This window comes from Girardinichthys multiradiatus, chromosome 12 (assembly GCF_021462225.1).
Source record: "Girardinichthys multiradiatus isolate DD_20200921_A chromosome 12, DD_fGirMul_XY1, whole genome shotgun sequence".
Classification (NCBI taxonomy): Eukaryota; Metazoa; Chordata; class Actinopteri; order Cyprinodontiformes; family Goodeidae; genus Girardinichthys; species Girardinichthys multiradiatus.
The window spans coordinates 41,262,039-41,278,766 of NC_061805.1; the positions used below are offsets into that span (position 1 = coordinate 41,262,039).

General features: G+C 40.9%; 1 protein-coding gene across 1 annotated transcript in view; it reads right to left on the reverse strand.

Moving 5' to 3' along the window:
* Positions 1-16,728, reverse strand: part of LOC124877807 (probable E3 ubiquitin-protein ligase HECTD4) — a 54,572-nt gene that overhangs the window by 33,447 nt on the left and 4,397 nt on the right. Inside the window, exons 3-22 of the mRNA XM_047381350.1 lie at positions 15,839-15,928; positions 15,628-15,755; positions 14,259-14,367; positions 8,559-8,697; positions 6,750-6,920; positions 6,466-6,658; positions 6,191-6,352; positions 4,835-4,948; positions 4,591-4,731; positions 4,245-4,480; positions 4,003-4,145; positions 3,835-3,905; positions 3,650-3,755; positions 3,422-3,542; positions 3,181-3,309; positions 2,656-2,780; positions 1,797-1,950; positions 1,598-1,701; positions 279-477; positions 72-191 (exon numbers count right to left, since the gene is read on the reverse strand). Of these exons, the coding sequence (XP_047237306.1) occupies positions 72-191; positions 279-477; positions 1,598-1,701; positions 1,797-1,950; positions 2,656-2,780; positions 3,181-3,309; positions 3,422-3,542; positions 3,650-3,755; positions 3,835-3,905; positions 4,003-4,145; positions 4,245-4,480; positions 4,591-4,731; positions 4,835-4,948; positions 6,191-6,352; positions 6,466-6,658; positions 6,750-6,920; positions 8,559-8,697; positions 14,259-14,367; positions 15,628-15,755; positions 15,839-15,928 (2,755 nt within the window). The remainder of the gene's footprint in view (positions 1-71; positions 192-278; positions 478-1,597; positions 1,702-1,796; positions 1,951-2,655; positions 2,781-3,180; positions 3,310-3,421; positions 3,543-3,649; positions 3,756-3,834; positions 3,906-4,002; positions 4,146-4,244; positions 4,481-4,590; positions 4,732-4,834; positions 4,949-6,190; positions 6,353-6,465; positions 6,659-6,749; positions 6,921-8,558; positions 8,698-14,258; positions 14,368-15,627; positions 15,756-15,838; positions 15,929-16,728) is intronic.

Sequence of the window (16,728 nt, forward strand, 5' to 3'; positions counted from 1 at the left end):
AATAACTATTACAACACTACGACTAATATGAGCTCACCATGTACATGTTTGTGATACAGATTTCAGATTACCTTTACAAGATCTTTAGGCCATCCTGTTCCTAAGACGCTGCGACTTCCATACCCCAGAGTGTTTCCTCCATACTCTGTTACTTTACGACTGTTGGTGTTGGGACCAGCATAGATAACCAGCTAAAATATATAACAATAATTGCGTAAAAACTGTGCAGAAGTCAAAGAATGAGGATTATTTGAACTTACAGTTGGCAGAGTTATTACCTTGTCATAGTCATACTGTGAGGAGCAGCGGGCATCAAAGCGCAGGTACAGGCAGCGGGCTCCCGGGATGTGTACCGTCTCCTTGAACTTGTAATTATCCCTCACAGGATGCATTGTCTCTACCGTTTTCCCAGCAGCCCACGGAGCAGGGATCTTCAGTCCAGTCAAGAAACCTGCCTCTTCTCGTTCATCAAGAATCCTTTTTTCAAGGACACAAATAATGAGGACAGTTAAGAATACTTTAGATATAAACTAACAGTATAATTTATTTAGAGTAGATTGCAAAAGTATTCATCCTCCTTGACCGTTTTCCTATTTTGGCACATTACAACCACAAACAGTGTATTTTGGGGGGATTTTTATGTGACAGCCTAACACAAAATGATACTTATTTCTGAAGTGGAGGAAAAAATAAAACATAGTTTTCAACAATTCTTCACATATGAAAATCTAAAAAGAGTCGCATTTATTTGTATTCAGCCTTAGTCCTTTGAGGTATTCTCTTCTCATATTCCAAAATTAATTCAAGCTAAGTTTGACTGGATGGAGATTGCCACAGATTCCCAAACTGGTTTTAGGTCTTTGGCAACTCTTGACTGGGCAACTCTAGCACATGTGCATTTTTTTTATTTAAACCATTCTATTGTTGCTCATGCTGTAGACTCAGTGATTTCGTCAGCTGGAAAGTGAACCTTTACTCCAGATGTGGAAAAGCATGCCCACAGCATGATTTTGCCACCACCGTGTTTTACAGCAAGGATGGTGTTTTCACGGTGGTGATGTCATCTTTTTGCCACGCATAGGATTTAGCACCTGCTTCTACATGTTTGCAGTGTCTCCTACATGTGACAAACTACAGCTTTCTTTAAACAATGGATTTGTTCTTGCAACTCATCCACTAAAGGCTAGATTTTTGTAGTATTCGGCTAATAGTTGCCCTGTCAACAGATGTATTAATTAGGTGACACCTAAAAGTAACTGGTTGCTCTGGAAAGTCAATACAAATGCATGCCACATTTTCAGATTTGGTTTGTAATAACATCTGGAAAACCAGGTGCCATTTTCTGGGGACTACACAATTTTTTACCACTTTATGTTGGTACATCACCTAAAATCCCAATACAATATATTGACCATTCTGGTTGCAATGAGAAACAATGAAAAAAGGGTCAAGGCTTATAAATATATTTGCAAGGCACTGTCCAATGTACTGTTCAAATGACATTGACACTGGTTGAATTAAATGAGTAATAAACACGTATAAAAAAAATGGATTGTTAATTATTATTTTTCCTACGGTTCTGCTTTGGAGAACTCACTTGTCATCAGTAGTACAGGTCTTTGCTCCCTGTCCAAGAGAGCCACCTACAGGTAAAGGTTCCTCAGTGAAAAGGAGAGACTGAGTCTTAAGCAACAAGGCAGTCTAAAAACACAAAAGAAATAGCGAAAATAACTTAGCATTTATCTTTTCATTCGCCACATTTAATAACAGAACTCTTAAAGATTATCTAAACTAACCTGGCTGGTATAGAGCACTAGCTGCACCAACTGAGGCATGAGGGCATCAGCAAGGGAGAGGGTTTGCAAGGTGGGATGCATCAGAGAAGTGAGTAACACTGGTAAAAGGTGCCCAAGCATAGTTGCCTTGGTGACCTGCTCCAAGCCCTTCAACCTGAACAACGAGAAGGAAGGGAAAGAATCATTACAAAAAAACAGAAACAAAAAAAATTATGAACCCGCTACCATAAATAATTGATTAAATATAGTTTGTTTAAATAACATAAGCAACCACTTGAATCAAGTTTTATTAAAACTTGTTTTCTAAAAAAGTAGCTAAACAAAAAGGTGGAAAGATAAGGTGTGGTACTCTCTATATAAAAAGAGATTCACATAACACTAAGCATGAAAGCGTTGGCAAAATTGCTGTTTCATTCCTTTTCTGCATGTCTTTCATGGAACACACTGGATTTTAAAATGTTAGCCGCCTTTTGGAAATATAATTTAATGTAAGGCACTGCATTATCTAGAACATGTACAGACAGAGATGGACATTATTGTTATGCTAACCATTCTAATCACTAATAAAAGATACTGTATGGTTGAAATGTCAACTCCATAATCATTTTGTCTGAAATTTTAGTAAAACCCCGTTTCACAGTGGCTGTTCTTTCTCTCACACAGCACAACATTGATTCTGTTCCTAATATAAATAATTAATGGCCGCTTACAATAGAATATCAATTTTTAATAATGTTTTCATATCTTTTGATAATATTTCTTCAAGAGAAATTAGCTAAAATCTGTACGGACCACAATAATCTCATATGTGCATCTCTATATAAAAGCACATTAAAAAAAGATTACGTCAAAAGCTCACCTGGTCTCTCTGTCAGATATATCACTGTTAATCAGGGCTGTGGTCACCTGCTGCAGGGTCTCCAATACTTCATCACAACCCACCAGGATTTTGGTTGCTAGAGACAAGATGCTGCTCTGCAGCTCCTGAGGACAACACAGAATAGGCCAAGACTTGCGTAACACTGCCTCAGTGTTTTTTAAATAATTACAAAATAACTTAACACATTTGTGTTGCTTGTAAGCACTCTCTATTGGTATTTTCCCCAATACTTCAACTCCATCAACTCTCTTAAGCCCATGAATTCTGCAGTTAACAGTAGAGGGAGTGCACACATGGAACCCCGAAAAGACCATCAGTTCTAAAAAAGGTTCTTTGGGTCAAAATTCAGATCACACTGAATACCATTGTTACATTAAACATGTAAGCTGCACAAACTCTAAGCAGCATCCATACTAAGGTTTATCTTCCATCGCATTATGGCTTGGTTTTTCAAAGACACACAAAGACTGAACAGTAGTAGGGGTAGTTAAAGGGGATGTTTACCTGTACCTTCATTGTTTCCCCCTGTAGGGAGCTGTCACTGTCATCGTTATCATCTGGGCGGATAAGAATGGTGTTACTGAGGAGGTGATTTTGAACAGCCATGAGGTAGCGCAGGCAAGGTGAAACCACCTTGAAAAAAGAAGAGTAAAAACCATTGTTAAGTAGTGAGACTGCCACGTTTAAAAACGTGTAATCTGTCTGCATAGTTGACATTTAAGAACAGCTGAACTGATTTTCATACTGGCACAGTGGAGAGCAGCTTCTGGAAGTCATCTCTGGCGACAGTCTGACATTTAGTGATGAGGAGGCAGGATTCCCGGACTACGCTCTTGAGGACACAATGCAGAAGCTCATCATTTAGTCTGAAAAAGATAGATATTTGAAACATCTTTAATGAGCAGATAACTATAAGGATATTAATTTTTAATTAACTAAAAGTGTATTTTGTTGAGTAAGAGCCATCAGTTACCTGAAGTGGTCATCATCTTCACTCCCAAATCTATTATTTTGAAGTTGTTCCGCCAAGTTGGTAAGAATTACATCACGAAGTTGTGACAGGCCGCTGTTTCTATCACCTGAGTATCCAATGCAAAACGTGACTTAATATCACCATATTCCAATAAAAGCACAACTTCATGTTTTTTTTTAAGTTACCTTCCGTTAGAACTAGTTTCAGTAGTCTGTTCAGTTCTGCCTCTCCCTGATACAAGGTGTTCAGGCCTGAGCTACATACACATAGAACAAGTAGAGAGGTTAGAGGAAATCATGTCAATCACCATTTAAAATGAACTGAATAAAGGAAATGTTGGTCCTGTGACATACCTGATGGCCAGGCACACCTCTCTCTGTATCTCTGTTTCTATCTGATCCAGTGGAGCCATGAGCAACTGCCACAGAAGCAGGCCTGATCGACGCACACTCTCTCTGTCCTGCTCCGACTGGGGATTGAAGAACCTGAAAACTACCTGGATAAGACAAAAACAAAGAAAATGGCAGCCATCTTATCTGTTCTGTAGAGAAAGTATCATTTTCTGCATAACAACCCATCTGGGACTGTAGTGTACCTGGAACACTACCAAAATGCAGCGGATAATGCAGGTATCTCCATTGACCATGGCCTTTTCCATGATATCGCAGATGCTGCTAAAGTGACGAGCCTCAATGGGGTGTTGTTTACCCAGCAGGGCCCCCAGGGGCAGGCTGTTGCTGCTGGCGGCCAGCAGGTTCAGCTGGTGGATACACATAGCACCTACATGATGAAGTAGTTGATTGATCACCTCACCAGTGGCCACCGTTTCCTCTGTCAAAAAACAAAACAAAACAAAACAAAAAACAAAAAAATTTTGCAAGTGAACACATTTAACCTAGTTTCACACAAACATGTGTGGTATTGTTTCTGATTGGGTCTACCTTTGGGTTCTTTGATGACATGGCTAACACCGAGCCTATGACACACATGATGAAAGGCTTGGTTCCCAGGATTGCACCACTGGTCAATGTAGTCGCTGGAGCAGGTCCATATCAAGTTGTTCAATGCATCATAACATGCTCCTTTAAAACAAAGCATCATGGAAACCGATGTAACGACGCACTAATGTAACATTAATGGATTTCAATCATTCAAAACAAACTGAATGAGACCATTTAAACCCACCTAGCCCCGCTACCTGGGCTCCCCTGCCAAGAGAACTGCCAGGAGCATCAATGAGGTCTGCACGGCTGCTGAACTGGCCATCAGCCAGGTTAAAGACCAGGCTGGAGGCTAAAACTAAAAGGAAGCATGAACATGTCATGCTTACAAACTATATTAATGTAAGCTTGAGATCTAACAAACATGTACAAGCAAAAACAAAATTTAACGTTACAATATATGCTGATCAGGCTTAACATGTTGACCACCTGCCTAAGAGTGTGTTGCTCCCTTTTTGCTGCCAAATCTGCTCTGACCTGTGTATTGGACTCGCTTGACCGCTGGAGAAGCGCCTTGAGTGCCTTGTTGCTGAAAATCGCTTTATAAATAAACTTGACTTGACTTGGAGGTGTGCTGTGGTATCTGGAACCAAGATGTTAGCAGCAGCTAATCTAAGTCCTGCAAATTCAGAGGTGGGGCTGCCATGGATCTGTTTTGTTTTTCCAGTAAATTCCCTATAGGATGTAGTCAACAACTCAAACTTGTTCCTCAAAGCATTTTTCTGCTAAGACACTACATTACCATGAAAGGGTGTAAGTGGTCTGCAACTGTACTTAGGTAGGTGGTACATGTCAAAGTAACATGGATGGCAGGTTATAATCCAATGGTTATAATCAGTCTGACAGAGAGAGGTATCCCAATCCTTGTGGTCTTTAGTATAACAATGACCATCAGTGGGCTCTAGATGGACAAACTGTCTACTTTTAAGGCTAGGCTTAAAACTTTCCTTTTTGATAAAGCTTATAGTCCACGTTTTCCCCAGCAAGAATGTGGCCCAATGCATCGCACTGCTTTTTTCCCCATAGTCAGGCCATGTGTAACTCAGGTAAGCAACACACACGCACCATTTGCATGATGTAAAATAAGACATGATTTATCAGGCCAGGATACCCTCTTCCACTGCTCCATGGTCCATTTCCTACTCTTATGTGCCCAAAGCTGGTGATTTTGGCAGTGGACAGGGATCAGCATGAACACCCTGACTGGTCTGAATTGCCTTAGATGGACACTAGGCTGGAAACACGCCGCAAGATCTGTAGTTTTGGAGATGTTCTGACCCAGTGGTCTGGCCATCACAATTTTGTCCGCATCCAACACACCAATCTTTATGCCTGCCCTTTTTTACTGCTTCTAACATCAGCTTTAAGAAAGAAAGTGTTCACTTGCTGTTTACACACCCAAAAATGTGTTACTAATTTTGCCTATAAGTGGTCATTATGTTGTGCTTGATGAGTATTTGTTACAATTTTACAAAATCTACAAGAAGCATTCTAAGTATCTTTGCATAAAAAAAAACTTAACTCGTGATTTTGTGCTTACTTTTAAGAGAAGACAGGCTGGTGGTGCCTCCGAACAGGGAACGAGTGGCAGAGCTCCCAGAGACACCGGGAGGAGAGACAATCATAACTAGATAGGTGCCACACACATACATGGGGGTCTTTCTCAGCGTCTTCAGTGGGAGGCCACAACTAGTGTTCACAGCTGTAGAGGAATTAGATGCCAAAGTGTCACAGATAAAGAAACACAATAAAACTAAATGCATCCCTCATTGTGTGTTATTTATTAGACCATTGTAGTAGGTCTTCTGCCATTACCAGACTGCTCCTCTTTGACAGTGTTGGTGATTGCGGAGCCTGTGAGAGCGGCTAGTGTGGCAGAATGGGAGGCCCGGAAGCGTGACATTCGACTCAAGAGAAGTTCATTCAAGCACTTGGAAGATTCGCCCTCTTTGCGAGTTAGAATAACTCTTTCCTGCAAGATGTCTGCAACACACAACCCTGTTTGTGTCTGTGCCATGGAGAGGATAAAGAACACCAATATGAATAAAAGAAAAAAAAGAAATAAAGCTCAGATTATACCGGAGGTATGGAGACCTCACCGACAGGTGAAAGACATCCATGAAGACAGAGTGGCCTTTCTGGGTCTTTTCGTTAAGAGTTGCTGGGGACCAAACCCAGTACAGATAAGTTCCATCCGAGCATAGATGTAGCGTGGTCATGCTGCTGCCCACGGGAAAGTGATGAGTTGGCATGGGCACAATCTGACACACCTTAAACAACAAACATTAGATTGGCATCAGATACATCTGGGATTTTCACAGAAGTTCTGAGCTCGGTGGACATTAAATAATACACTTAAAATGAACATATCTCATATATATTTATATATTATACTCTTTCTGCATATTCTGGTAATTTAAATGGGACATATAATGCAAAATCCACTTATTTAGCCCTTAAATACATTTTGTTTGTTGCAGAACAGCTAAATTAGATCTTGGACTTCGGGCTGACCAATATCACATATCTGAATTTTCTTTTCTCGCTGTGATTTTGTGTTCCATGCTCAAGTATGCCGACGCTGCAAGTGGATAAATCTAAATGTTCGGTTGTTGGGTGTATTAATCCACACAATTCACTACATCGTCCCGCAGCATCAGAACCCCTTCAAAATGCCTGGTTACATTTTATTTTTCATGAAAATGTTCCCCCCTCCTTGAACCGTCACCTTAACGTGGTGGAGGGGTTTGAGTGTTCAAAAGATCCTAGAGGCAAAGTTGTACTCGTACTCGTCGTCTTCCGCTTATCCGGGACCGGGTCGCGGGACCAGCAGATTCAGCAAAGACACCCAGACGTCCCTCTCCCCAGACACCTCCTCCAGCTCCTCCGGGTGGAGGCCAAGGCGTTCCCAGGCCACCCGAGAGACATAGTCCCTCCAGCGTGTCCTGGGTCGTCCCCTGGGCATCCTCCCGGTGGGACATTCCTGGAACACCTCCCGAGGAAGGCGTCCAGGAGGCATCCGGTATAGATGCCCGAGCCACCTTAACTGGCTCCTCTCGATGTGGAGAAGCAGCGGCTCTACTCCGAGCCCCTCCTGGATGGCCAAGCTCCTCACCCTATCTCTAAGGGAGTGCCCGGCCACCCTACGGAGGAAGCTCATTTCAGCCGCTTGGATCCGGGATCTCGTTCTTTCGGTCATGACCCAAAGTTCATGGCCATAGGTGAGGGTAGGAACGTAGACCGACCGGTAAATTGAGAGCTTCGCTTTTCAGCTCAGCTCTCTCTTCACCACAACGGACCGGCACAGCGCCCCCTATGCTATGTTGTCTGGGGCTTAAATGCCCCTGGTAGGATCTCCAATGGCAAACCATCAGCTGCTAGGGCCCACCGTGTACAAGCTGATCATCGAAAATCGAGACATCAGCACACCAGGAGGGCTTCTCTGGTTAACCCAAATTGCACATTTTGTCCATAAAACTGCTGGTTTGATCTCCATAGACACTCAATGCGCATATATTTTTCTTTTATTATTATTGTTAGGTAGTCATTTTTCTCCCCTTTGTGTAGAATAGTGCTTGTTAGTTAAGTGAAGGTTTCTGGACCAGAATAGTAATTATATCAGGGTTATATGGTCAATAGATGTTCACATTTAAAAAGAGAAGCGTGTGTGTTTATTTTGTGCAAGAGTGGTTTATCTGTCAAAATAAGGTCAAAGTTAATTTTTTTTTAAGTACTCCATCTTGCATCTTCATTGTTGTCATTCATAGTATACATTACTGGGAAGAAGCATGTGTGTATTTCGCAGTGACACAAGTTTGTATTACTGCAAAACAAAACATTAAAATTACAACACATGCATGAGAATCGTTTAGAAATTAGCTTTGCAGTGGACCAAACGCAGACAGTACCTGGAGAGTGAAGGGGTCAACAACCTGGCACAGCTGATGAGGCTTGGCATCAAAGGAAGAGGGACGGTGGAGGAGACGACCACTGCTGAACACCACCCAGCCAGGCTCCAACTCTTCGTTTCGACAATACACAAAGCCCCTGAATATAGAGCAAACACTTCACTATTGTGATGTGAAATGCAAATATTTGACAAAGCTGGAAAATCTGACAGCTTGTCCTTGCTAACAGAACCAAAAGGTTTATAATTTATTTACATTTAGTTAATTTTGATCTTTTGTTTTGTCTTCAGAATGCTTTTGCTTTGCAGGAACACATCTAGCAAAACAAAGAGTTTGGGTGGCTTTACAGTTTTCAAATTAAACAAATTATACATAGCTGGGAAGGGAAATGTATATAAGATACATTTTATCCCTGCAAAGGCAAGAAAATACCGTATTTTTCGCACTATAAGGCGCACTTAAAAACCATTAATTTTCTCAAAAAATGACAGTGCGCCTTGTAATCCGGAGCGCCTTATATATAGATCAATTGGTTAATTGGTTGATCCATACTGGTTGTACACGGCGCTCTGTCAAAATGTTTCAGTACGACTGGTAAACTAAAAAGCCGCACCGCTTGCAGCATTACGGCTACCGTAGTCAGGGGTGTCGCCGAAGTAATAGCGGTAAACACCTGTACTGTGCTTACTCCTAGTCCAACACCACTTGTGTGTGTATAACGACCCCAAAATTGCACCTTTCAAGAGACACGCTTACGATGCTGAGTTCAAACTCAAGGCTGTCAGCTACGCAGTCGAACATGGGAATAGAGCAGCAGCGAGAGAATTCAACAGTTAACGCTACTATATTGTGAATGTACTAACATTTGATTTAGTGCATCAAACTGTTTCTTTTACGTGTTTACTGAATCAGGGAAAAGTTCCCTTTCACGTTTTAACTAACGTTTGATTTCAACTTCAACTTCATAGACTCCAATGCATTCCTAATGTGCGGTTGGCTCTATTCAATACAATTCTATGTAGAGGAGACCTTACCATGAGAGTGAATGGAGTTATCAGAACGCTGGTTTGTAGTGTATTAATAAAGTTTGACTGACTGACTTATCTGACTGTTTTGTTGACATTCTCTTTAGCACAGCTCCATCTAGTGGATGCATAACGCAACCCCAGTCAAACGTTTGACTGCAGTGGCTTCTATTCTATGCGCCTTATAATCCGGTGCGCCCTATACAGGTCCTTCTCAAAATATTAGCATATTGTGATAAAGTTCATTATTTTCCATAATGTCATGATGAAAATTTAACATTTATATATTTTAGATTCATTGCACACTAACTGAAATATTTCAGGTCTTTTATTGTCTTAATACAGATGATTTTGGCATACAGCTCATGAAAACCCAAAATTCCTATCTCACAAAATTAGCATATTTCATCCGACCAATAAAAGAAAAGTGTTTTTAATACAAAAAACGTCAACCTTCAAATAATCATGTACAGTTATGCACTCAATACTTGGTCGGGAATCCTTTTGCAGAAATGACTGCTTCAATGCGGCGTGGCATGGAGGCAATCAGCCTGTGGCACTGCTGAGGTCTTATGGAGGCCCAGGGTGCTTCGATAGCGGCCTTTAGCTCATCCAGAGTGTTGGGTCTTGAGTCTCTCAACGTTCTCTTCACAATATCCCACAGATTCTCTATGGGGTTCAGGTCAGGAGAGTTGGCAGGCCAATTGAGCACAGTGATACCATGGTCAGTAAACCATTTACCAGTGGTTTTGGCACTGTGAGCAGGTGCCAGGTCGTGCTGAAAAATGAAATCTTCATCTCCATAAAGCTTTTCAGCAGATGGAAGCATGAAGTGCTCCAAAATCTCCTGATAGCTAGCTGCATTGACCCTGCCCTTGATAAAACACAGTGGACCAACACCAGCAGCTGACACGGCACCCCAGACCATCACTGACTGTGGGTACTTGACACTGGACTTCTGGCATTTCCTTCTCCCCAGTCTTCCTCCAGACTCTGGCACCTTGATTTCCGAATGACATGCAGAATTTGCTTTCATCCGAAAAAAAGTACTTTGGACCACTGAGCAACAGTCCAGTGCTGCTTCTCTGTAGCCCAGGTCAGGCGCTTCTGCCGCTGTTTCTGGTTCAAAAGTGGCTTGACCTGGGGAATGCGGCACCTGTAGCCCATTTCCTGCACACGCCTGTGCACGGTGGCTCTGGATGTTTCTACTCCAGACTCAGTCCACTGCTTCCGCAGGTCCCCCAAGGTCTGGAATCGGCCCTTCTCCACAATCTTCCTCAGGGTCCGGTCACCTCTTCTCGTTGTGCAGCGTTTTCTGCCACACTTTTTCCTTCCCACAGACTTCCCACTGAGGTGCCTTGATACAGCACTCTGGGAACAGCCTATTCGTTCAGAAATTTATTTCTGTGTCTTCTGTGTGAATGTTAAATTTTCATCATGACATTATGGAAAATAATGAACTTTATCACAATATGCTAATATTTTGAGAAGGACCTGTATATGAAAACAGTTCTAAAATAGGCCATTCATTGAAGGTGCGCCTTATAGTGTGGAAAATACGGTACACCGAAGATTATTTAAATCTAACCTCAAGTGTATAAAACATACAAACCTACATCAAATATTCCACTATGTCACTCTTTATGAGAAATTGGTCCAATCCAATCAAATACTGGTATAAGGAGATATCAACATGTTGACTGGGAGTTTCAGATCTCAGCCAAAAAATGGTTGCTCACAAAATACACACAGTCATTTCCTAAATTAGATGTAAACAAAATTTCCAAAGATATCGATGTATCTTTATATTGCTTGTTATGTCCAAACATTGTCTGCAGATATCTTAAATTGTTACTGTAATAACTGAGGAGAAAACTCCGGAGCTCTACAGATGAGCAACAAGAGCTTCAGGAGACAACCTCTATCGGTCCAGGAGGATGAAGAATCTGGACATTCTGAAAGCACACTGGAAGACTTTGACACAAGGTAAAAATTGTTTTATTCTAGAAATTAGAAAGAGATGCTAACAGATAGCTATGCTGATGGTGATTATTATGTTATTTGCTTTAAAAGTTTTTAAAAAACAGTATAAAAATGTCACAAAATGTTTTTTGGGTAAGTCGGGCTGAAATAATGAATGAGCATGAAACATTAAGGACTATTCCTGGAAGAAACGCTCAGTTATTTATACTGATTGGAAGGGATTTTGTTGCTGGATGTGACTGTTATGTTCTAAAGTCCATTGTGGGCACCCCAACCACCTTTGTCTCAACAGTCTGCAAAGAGATTTAGCCGTTCTGCAGAATATAAAGAGGTGCAACTTGTCTAACTCCTGTTTTATTTTATTATTTTTTTTGCCACAAATAAGCTGCTTCTATCTTCATCTCTTTCACTTCTCTGTCTCTTCTTCACATCCTTCAAATTGGAGCACATTTTTTCACAATGGCAAGTGACATTTATGTGCTATGTGTTTTAGTCTATTTTCTGTTCCTACTTTTCGAGGACTTCTACATTTAGTCAGACACGACACACTTCTTATTTACTTTAGCCTTTGCAATTTGGTGCTAGTGACTGAAAAGTTAACTCAAAGAAAAATTGGAGTGATTGATGTCTGTGTTGGCCCTGTAGTTTGACTGGCAACCTGCGATCCTACCTCTCACCTGCTGATACCTATGATGGGTCCCCAGCAACTCCACCGAGAGTCACAACAAGATTAAATTGGTACCAAAAATGAACAAGTAAGTCATTGAAACACTATCAGTCTAAAAATGTATTTTACATGTTTTATGTAGACTCACTGGCCACTTTATTAGGTACACCTGTCCAACTGCTCGTTAACACAAATGTCTAATCAGCCAATCACATGGTAGAAACTCAATGCATTTAGGCATGTAGACATGGTCAAGACAGTCTGCTGCAGTTCAAACCGAGCATCAGAATGGGGAAGAAAGGTGATTTAAGGGACTTTGAACGTGGCATGGTTGTTGGTGCCAGACGGGCTGGTCTGAGTATTTCAGAAACTGTTGATCTATACTAGGATTTTCCCGCACTACCATCTCTAGGGTTTACAGAGAATGGTCTGAAAAACAGAAAATATCCAGTGAGCAGCGGTTCTGTGGGCGCAAATGCCTTGTTGATGTCAGAGGTCAGAGGAGAATGGCCAGACTGGTTGGAGCTGATAGAAAGGCAACAGTAACTCAAATAATCACTCATTACAACCAAGGCATGCAGAAGAGCAGCTCTAAATGCACAACACGTCAAACCTTGAGGTAGATGGGCTACAGCAGCAGAAGACCACACCAGGTGCCACTCCTGTCAGCTGAAAACAGGAAACTGAGGCTACAATTCGCACAGGCTCACCAAAATTGGACAATAGAAGACTGGAAACACTTTGCCTGGTCTGATGAATCTCGATCTCTGCTGCAACATTCGGATGGTCGGGTCAGAATTTGGTGTCAACAACATGAAAGCATGGATCAATCCTGCCTTGTATTAATGGTTCAGGCTGCTGGTGGTGTAATGGTGTGAGGATATTTTCTTGGCACACTTTGGCCCCTTAGTACCAAATGAGCATCGTGTCAACGCCACAGCCTACTCGAGTATTGTTGCTGACCATGTCCATCCCTTTATGACCACAGTGTACCCATCTTCTGATGGTTACTTCCAGCAGGATAACGCGCCATGACATAAAGCACGAATCATCTCAGACTGGTTTCTTGAACATGACAATGAGCTCACTGGACTCAAATGGCCTCCACAGTCACCAGATCTCAATCCAATAGACCACCTTTGGGATGTGGTGGAACGGGAGATTCACATCATGGAGGTGCAGCCGACAAATCTGCAGCATCTGTGTGATGCTATCATCTCAATATGGACCAAACTCTCTGAGGAATGTTTCCAGTACCTTGTTGAATCTATGCCACGAAGGATTAAGGCAGTTCTGAAGGTAAAAGGGGGTCCAACCCGGTACTAGCAAGGTGTACCTAATAAAGTGGCCGGTGAGTGTATGTGTACAGCTACTATGATTAATTTGACAGACACAACCACTCTGATTAAAAAGAACTTATTGTAACAAGTTACTGACTGTGCTCAATAACTTGCCACAGTATCGGTGAGCTATCCGTCATACTTTATCAGGCTGGTAACAGCTGCAAGGAGCAAGTGAACAGCATGAGTTGATAACTGTCAGTCTTGCTGCAAAACGGTTGGCAATGACGTTCACATCAACTATCCCTTACTGTGAGGTGTAAAGGAACACTGTGGCATTGTCTTTTTGCATCTCCTTTTATCATAGATTTGTTTGTTTTTTAAGAGGTTTTTTCTTCTTAAATGGAATTTACAAAAAACAAATCCAGTATAGAATTAGCTAACTTGCTTAGGTTTTATGCCTCCCAGATTTCCTTTAAGCTTCTGTGCAGATAGAAGAAAAAGAACATCTGTCTTTTTGAGTTCCAAACAAATAGTAAAGAAAAAAAGTTCGAACTTGCTACAACAGCATAAATTATCCAACCCCCCCTCCTCTTCATTAAAAGGGATTAATTTGACTGTGCACTCCATACAGCGATCTATAAAACATCCAGGAAACAATTTAACCCCATTACTGCCTTTAGATGGATAAGTAAACTTCTTGCTGTAGATAAAGAAATGCACGGTGGAATCAGCGTCACATTACCTCAGCGTTCCATGTAAACCAGAGCCAAGCTTGCTTAGTCCTCTCCCAGAAGAATTTGTGGTAAACAGATATAGACCGTCTGTGGCCAGACAGCGCCCTAGGTCTGTGTCTGAAACACAAGAGGTTAACAATGGAAATTAAGAGTTGCGTTATTAATCAACAGAACGGTTTGTTGTAAAACTTGCAATTCCTTCAGAGATTTGATCAAAAGGGCTCGTAGCTGCATGAAAATTTTAATCGGCTTAAAAAATAAGTATTCATATATTTATACCAGAATTTATTAAATCTAGCAACCCATACTTTAACACCTGACTGGCCCGGCTGGCTGCTTAGAAATTAAAGAGATATGCACCATATTTAATTAGTAACTGGTCGGGCTGACAGAAACACTCCTCAGTGTAGAATGTTTCACTACGGGAAAAAGATTTAGTGATCTATGGGCTGTTTTCTAAAGGAAAATCAGCGGTGGCACAAAAGGTTTAAGAAAGCTTCAAAAAGAGAATTGTTGTATTTTCTACAAAAGGCATGTCAGCTGTTCATTCAGGTTGCTAAACAGGGAGGGAGATATGAGCAGATGACAGGAAGACTTAATATATTACAACAAAATCTGTTTTACCCTTTTATCTGTCACAGATCATGCTAAATGAGGAAATTTTGGAAATCTTACAGTTAAGGTAAGAGTCTACTTACTCTATGGGAAATTCATTAAGACCGTTGTTTACAGTTACCAATGAAAACACGCTAATCAGTGAAACAGTGAAATTGTTGTTTAACGCAAGAACTGGGTGATAGGCTGCTCAATTACTCACATACTGGGGAACATTACCTCTGGTCCCAATGCAAACAAATTAATGATCAATCACAGAGACGCTTCTTAAGGCTCCTGTAGTTACAATAAATGCATGAATCGTTTAACAATTTAGCACATCTGACAGTAAACCCCAGCTATTTCCTCAAATATTGAGATGGAAAAAGCTGTTATTCACTTTGAAAGGATGTAGTTATTTACTTTATTTGAGGAGAGCAAAAAAAAACAAATGAGCTGTTAGCAATTTTGTTAGAGTAAATAAGACACTACACATGTTATATTTGTACAAAATGCCTCTGTCCATTAACCTGTAGAATTATATTAAAGCTATATTTCTAGATAAGTCCACTTTTTTGAGTAAATCGTTGTTCTGTTTATAACAAGCATTTTATAAAGGCAGTTCAGTTTTTTATTTATCCAGACAGAAGGACAAAATATGTTTTGAATGGTTTTTTTTTTGTAGTGTTTAAAAGCAGAAACTGGGATTGCCTACAATCGGTATCGATACATCAGTGATTCAAAACACGAGTGACCAGAAAATGGCCACAAAGTCGTATTTACCTTTACTTTCTGCTCCTCCGGTAGAATTATCAGGAGTGGGCAGCATATCCTCAAACCCCCAAGACACACTGTGTTTGCCCCCTAAGAGGCAGGATGGGGAGCCTGGGCCTCCTTCAAGGAGCAACAATCTTGTGCAGGACAGGATATTCAGTGGTTACATTTTGATAAATGAATTCATAATTTTTTAGATAACCTAAATGGTTTTTCCTACCTGTAAAGGACATCTGACACAGGAAGATGGCCCAGATCAGTCTGTTTTTGCAGCAGATGAACTGTGTGAATGAAAGTCTTCAAAGAGCCCCTACAAAATAGTTTGCAAGATTACATATCAGGCTGCAGCATAAAACACAAGAGAAAGAATGTTGAAGAGTACTTTTGAAACTGTAGGAGAGATAATTAGTAGGATAAGATTCTAATAATGGAAGTGATATCTACCCAAAAGAAAATGCAGTTATGATGTAACTTAAAAATACAGATATGCTTCTTCCCAATAAAGGCAACCATGTCTACGTCCTACAATCCAAAAAGCTTATCAAGCACATGGAAATGCAGACCACGTGGTTGCCTAACCCTCACATATAGCAACTTCCTAGCCAGCTCTATCAGAGTTCAGAAACAGTAAAGCCGATTGTCCTTTGATTAGCTCCAACTCTGGGTAAATAAAGGGCCCATGGCTGGATGGTTCCATGCAACAAAAACCAGGCACTAAACAGCTCTAAACCTCAGCTGAGGTTAAACAAAAAGTGGAGGGTTCTGGTTTTGACGAGTTTATATTTGTTGTCACCAACAGATGTTTAGACACAATGTGCACAATCCGCTCTTCGGTGCAGTGGTTTTTTCATTGTTTTTTTTACACAATACTGATCGAAACTACAGCTAGAAACAACACATTTTGTGTTAACCAGAGTTAGAGGCTTAGACAGAGCATGTTGCAAGCTACAGAAAGATTTTGTTGTTAACACTGGTATGTATTTACAGGGAGCAGAAAAGTCTGCTCATGCCCACATTTTTTTTCCTTAAACTTCAAAATTTTTAAGGTTAATTTAATCTTTCATCTCGTATTTTAAACGCAAAGCCAGATATACAAACTGTGTTTTCTAA